Below are 6,000 nucleotides of genomic sequence, written 5' to 3'. Positions count from 1 at the left end.
TAATACACGGAGAGGAATTAATATAAGGCTCTCTCTGTTACGTAATCCTATACAAATGACAAAGACAAAAAAAATCAGTGAACGTTAACCATTTTGAATGTCCAACCAATCATAAACGAGCCTGTTTTCCATCCACGAAAACAAGTTAACAGAAAACATAGGCTCGTTTGTGATTGGTTGGTTGGCTGAAAACCGTGAATTTGTGGTTACATTATAATTTTTTTTTAATCTGTTCATGAATTAGCATACCTATTCAAGTGAGGCATCATAATATTATGAAAGATGATCCTGCACATTCTAAAACAGATTTTTAATTACTTTTATATACAATAGTTTTTGATTTATCGTGCAAAATGTCGAAAAAAATACTCGAGTATATTATACGGAACTCTTGGTGCTCATTGACTCGCACTTGGCTTATTTTTATTTTGTCTTTGTCATTTTGTATGGGATTACGTAACAGAGAGAGACCTATATCAACTTCTCTCCTTGGATGGAGTATAAATGAATATTTTTAACTTTCCATACATAATTAAACTTTAGTCTAAGAGCTAACTCTAATAAGTGGGATCAAAATAACAATACAAATACATACGACATAAAAGTATTACACTGTCTACATTAATACCCGTATTGTATAAAGACTTAATACCTTCGATAAGTTAATAGATTATACATGTTGCCATAAATGTATAATCTAACTCCAAAACTCTGTATGGTGTTGTAAAATTAATCAATTCTCTGACTAACAACTATTTCGATAACTAGTCTCTCAACTAGTTTCGATAACTGCAAAGTGTCGCTACTAGATGGCATCAACAACCACTTCAGTACTGAGTTGAACATATTATATCACAAATTATGTCACTGGCAGTAAGCGAAACCGTGGCCTAACGGTCAAGGCGTCGCGCGTCGGGCGCGAACCCAGAAGACGCAAGTTCGAATCCTGCCGGTTCCGCAATTTTTAATATGTATTTAAAATTGTTTAGAAATTTCCTTGAAGTGTAGGTAAAAACACTATCATAAGAATTATAAAAATACTAGTTTATGCCCGCGACTTCGTCCGCGTGGAATTAGGTTTTTCAAAAATCCCGTGGGAACTCTTCAATTTTCCGGGATAAAAAGTAGCCTTCCCCGTAGTATGTCCTTTCCCGGGATGCAAGCTATCTTTGTACCAAATTTTGTCAAAATCGGTTGAACGGTTGGGCCGTGAAAGGCTAGCAGACAGACAGACAGACAGAGACACACTTTCGCATTTATAATATTAGTATGGATAACAGTTACAACTATTGATTGAAAATCTTATATTACAGCTGTCTGTTACGGAAGAAAAAACCTTTTGGTAAGGATTCGGTAGGTACTTTATTGCCAAAATTCTTAGCACAACTTTTTCGCCTGCTTTCCAGAAACTCCTTTTGATATTGTCTCAAAAATATTTAAATTATAATCTAGAATCTAATTATAACTCAATATAAATAGCACTCACTTTATCTTATACATAAATTATCACTAAAGTAATACTGCATGCATACACCTCATCATCATCATTCTCAAACTAACTATGTATAATCTTAATATCATCAGTACTAACTGACTCCACATTTTCTTCTCTCTGTGTAAGCTAGAACTTTAAAGTGGTGAAATCTTTATTTTGATTTTAATCCAAACTACAACCCGGGTATCTTTAAAACAAGAGTGAATAGGCATCTTCTAGGTAAATGCGTCCCATCTTAGGCCGCATCATCACTTTCCATCAGGTGTGATTGCGGTCAAGCGTTTGCCTATAATGAATAAAAAAAAAAAAATTACATTAACATTACAACAATTTTCAAAATCCATTGTATAAACTGAAAATTTTAAATTACATTGTGTATGAACATTGGCTCTATACAATATATTCTTGATATTTTACTAAAATGTTAATATTTGACGAAACAGTTCAGTATCTAGTCTATCTTTGGTTATAAATGCATTCAGTTATTTATGCTTTCCTATTTCACATAATGTTTTATCTTTTACATTATCACCATTGTGTCTTCTATCCTCGTCTCACTCAGTTTGTGTTTCTATAATCTTTAAATCATCATCGTGTCTTCTATCCTCGTCTCACTCAGTTTGTGTTTCTATAATATATAAATTATCATCGTGTCTTCTATCCTCGTCTCACTCAGTTTGTGTTTCTATAATCTATAAATTATCATCGTGTCTTCTATCCTCGTCTCACTCAGTTTGTGTTTCTATAATCTATAAATTATCATCGTGTCTTCTATCCTCGTCTCACTCAGTTTGTGTTTCCATATCATCGTGTCCTGTTAAATCTGTCTCATGTATTAATTCACCATCGCTGTGACCAGAATCTGTATCAGCTGTAAAAACAATATCAGTTATATCACACGGTTCTAATATACAGTTACAGTTCTCCAAATGTTGTTTTATCCTCTACAGCTGTATAGTTACTTTTTTCTTCACTAAAGACACACATAACTAATATTATATCCAAAATTTGATGTCACAAATAGATGAGATTTTGCCTAAAAGATTCAACATTAACTTTATCAAAACTTGCATAGTTTTTTTTTGACAAATTACTTTTTGATAGATTACAGATAGACAACTTTATTGATTTCAAAAATTGTATAGTCTTTTTGAGTAATAATGACCTAATTAATTTATCGATAGATTACATGATAGACTAATTTTGTCGATTTCGGTCGAAAGTCTCACTTAATAACGGTTCAGTCAAAAGCTTCTCAATAGCAAATCATTTTTACAGGAAGCATACCATGAGGTCTAGTATCTAATGCCAGCACAGCGAGTGGTGTATCATCCAGCACTCCCGACCACCGTGCAGCCAGCACTCTGGACCCTCTGTGACCTCTCACTACGACTGTCGGAACTATGCTCGGCGATATTGAGGAGCCACTGTACATTGAAACTCCAACGCTTCGACGCAAGATTGTACTGCAGAACAAAAATTGATAACTATAATTTTAGCGTTTAAACTATAGTGAGTGATTTCCATATTATGCATATCTTACATCTACGTGTCGACGTTAGCCCGACTAGTTTCGAACCCACCAGGGATCCTTTTTAAGGAGTCAGACTGGGTTCGAAACTAGTCGGGCTAACGTCGACTAAACACGTGAGTATAACTGGGTGTGTACGCGCCGCTTGGTGCACCTTGTCGATTTAGTGGTGGCAACACAAAATCGGAGTGATTTTAGTTTTCTAAGTGAAATGTCAAAATTGTCAATTATTATAACCTTACTTTTCATTACAACCTATAACACGAGTGAAAGCTTTTTTATTGGAGAAAATAGGATCCTCAAGCCGAATATAGCTCCCAACAAGTTCTTGTATTGAACAAATGGCGACCTTAAGACACGGACCTACGTGAATCAACACAAATTTTGGGCAAAATACGCGCCGATCATAAGTGTGATTGGCCATTGACATCGATGTGCCATTGACGATCGCAGCTGCGGGGCTCAAGGAGCTATCTACATCCTACAACCACTACTATAATATAGCTACGGGCAAGCAGCAAGAACGTGGACGTGGATTCTACGGGCCACGGCACTCAGCAATCAACGCAGCACCACCAATTCAGCTAAGTGTCGTGCCATGCCTTTCCCGCTATATTAACTCGAATCCCTATGTATCCCAAGTGACTAGTAGCCTAGCTTCCATTTGTGTGTCAGTGCCAACTCTAATTAGGTGGATAGGTACCTACCTACCTACACTAAACAATTATTGGGTGTTGTAAGGCTGACTTGATAGTTACTGTTAGGCACCATTGTTGGCTCTGGTAACGCCAGCTGAAGTGATAAACAGACCAGGTTTATACATGGAGTGGGGTAAGAAATAGTTACTTGTTCTATTTGTGATAAATTAGAGTTGATATTCCTGTTTTTAAAGGAACAAGAATATAGAATAATAGGAATATATAATATATAGGAATATCAACTACATAGAGTTGAGATTTAATTGAATTTTAGTTGTTAATTACAAGTTGCATTGCTGTTGATCAATTTACAATCATAGAATCATGTCTGATGCTAAGTTAAGAGAACTTATGGTAAAACGTAGCTCGATAAAGGGACGCTTAACTAAATTTAAAAATTTTCTAACTCATCATGAGTCCTTAAAGTCAGTAGACGAGATAGAACAAACTAGACTAAATATCCAGCTAGGAAAAATTGATAGCTTATCTACCACATTCGAAGAAATACAAAGTCAGATGGAAGTTTTGAACTCGGCAGAAATAGATCAGGAACTTGAGGAGCGTGACTCCATTGAGCTCGAATTTGCTAGCTTGATTGCTACAGCCCAACAATTTCAAAACAAGTACAATCAGGCTAGCAATCCTAATGTACAGCTAGACGGTTCCTCTCATTGTTGCCACGAGCAACCGGGTATAGGCTTCAGGCCTCCTACCTTACAGATAGGAAAATTTGATGGGAGCTATAGTAAGTGGCTCGAGTTTCGCGACCTATATTGCTCTCTTGTCCACAACAACAAGCGAATACCTACTCCGATCAAGTTTTGCTATCTTAACTCCTATTTGGAAGGTGAGGCCTCACGGGTAATAAGTAATCTTGAAGTCACAGATGCCAATTACGACAAAGCGTGGGACTTGCTGTGTGAGAGGTACGACAATAAGCGTCTGTTAATCAAAGGCCACTTAAACTCTTTGTTAAGTTTTGATATAAAACCAAGCGACACCGATAAAGTTCTCAGGTCTATTGTGGACAACATTAATAAGAACTTGCGAGCACTTTCAAGCTTAGGCGAAGCAACTTCACATTGGGACACTTTGATCATCCATATAGTTTCTTCTAAGCTTGCAAGTCTAACCAGTATGAAGTGGGAAGAGTATAGGAATTCTATTAAGGACACTCCTACTCTCGAGCAGTTTAACAAGTTTCTTAAGGACCGGGCCGACATACTAGAAACTTACAATCACCCAAGGTCAACCAGCAATTCTAACAGTGAATCAGGCAATAACAGTAGGAAGAAGCGGCCCCAAACCAATGTTTTTGCGACGCGACTATCACAGCATCCCGAGACTGTTAAGGCTCATGCTCCACTATGCGAGGTCTGCAAAGGCGTACACAGAATCTATGACTGTGAGGATTTTAAAAATAAAACTGTCGAGCAGCGGCTGGCACTAGTTAATAGTTTAAAACTTTGCCGGAACTGCCTCCGGGGGGGCCACAGTGCATATTTTTGTCGCGCTGGATCTTGTCGCACATGCAGAAAGCGCCACAATTCTTTGATTTGCAGTAATAGCCAACAACTATCTCCTCAGGACAGCGCTGTCACTGCAACTAGAACCGCGTCCCCACCTGCAGTAGACCTCACAGTTAACTTAGCTAGAGATAATGTTAAAAGGATTACACTTCTGTCCACAGCCTTGGTCGAGGCGGTCAACCCAGTCAACAAAAGAACTGAAGTTGTTCGCATTTTACTCGACTGTGGTGCGGAGTCCAGTCTCATTTCCAAAGGACTACAAGATAGACTAGAGTTACAATCGTCCCCCATGGAACCTGTCAATTTAATAGGGATAGGCAATTTAACTTCTCACTGTACGAACGAACTTTGCTCGTTTCAATTGAAATCTCTGCACAGTGACTATGTAGCGGAGTTGACTTGCCCAGTACTACCTGAGCTCACAGGTGATATCCCGAGGTTATCAATCAACACAAACAATTTCAAATTTCCTACGGATGTTCAGCTAGCCGATCCGAGTTTTTACAAGCCGTCACCAATTGATGTGCTGGTCGGCGCTGACCTATTTTGGCACATAGTAGGATGCGAGCGTCAATCATTAGGTACAAACAAACCTTATTTAATAAATTCAGAGTTCGGCTGGATTTTATCTGGTCCTATTAATTCGGGAACTCGCCCTTCTAACATAAGATGCAATTTTCAAGTTTCAAGTCCCCAATCAGATAATCTCGACAAGTTGCTGAATCGATTTTGGGAGCTGGAAGAACT

At 37.9% G+C, this 6,000-nt stretch overlaps 1 protein-coding gene across 2 annotated transcripts in view; it reads right to left on the bottom strand.

The window, feature by feature from the left end:
- Positions 1–260: 260 nt before the first annotated feature.
- The window catches only part of LOC117990433 (basal cell adhesion molecule-like), a 146,092-nt gene continuing 140,352 nt past the window's right edge, over positions 261–6,000 (bottom strand). For both annotated transcript variants that reach the window (XM_034977872.2, XM_069504689.1), the window contains 2 exons: positions 2,783–2,961; positions 261–2,366 (listed from right to left, as the gene is read on the bottom strand). In XM_034977872.2, the coding sequence (XP_034833763.1) occupies positions 2,278–2,366; positions 2,783–2,961 (268 nt within the window). In that variant the 3' untranslated portion in view covers positions 261–2,277. The remainder of the gene's footprint in view (positions 2,367–2,782; positions 2,962–6,000) is intronic.

The sequence above is a fragment of the Maniola hyperantus genome, chromosome 18 (assembly GCF_902806685.2).
Source record: "Maniola hyperantus chromosome 18, iAphHyp1.2, whole genome shotgun sequence".
Lineage (NCBI taxonomy): Eukaryota > Metazoa > Arthropoda > Insecta > Lepidoptera > Nymphalidae > Maniola > Maniola hyperantus.
This window is presented reverse-complemented; position numbering and strand designations above follow the sequence as displayed.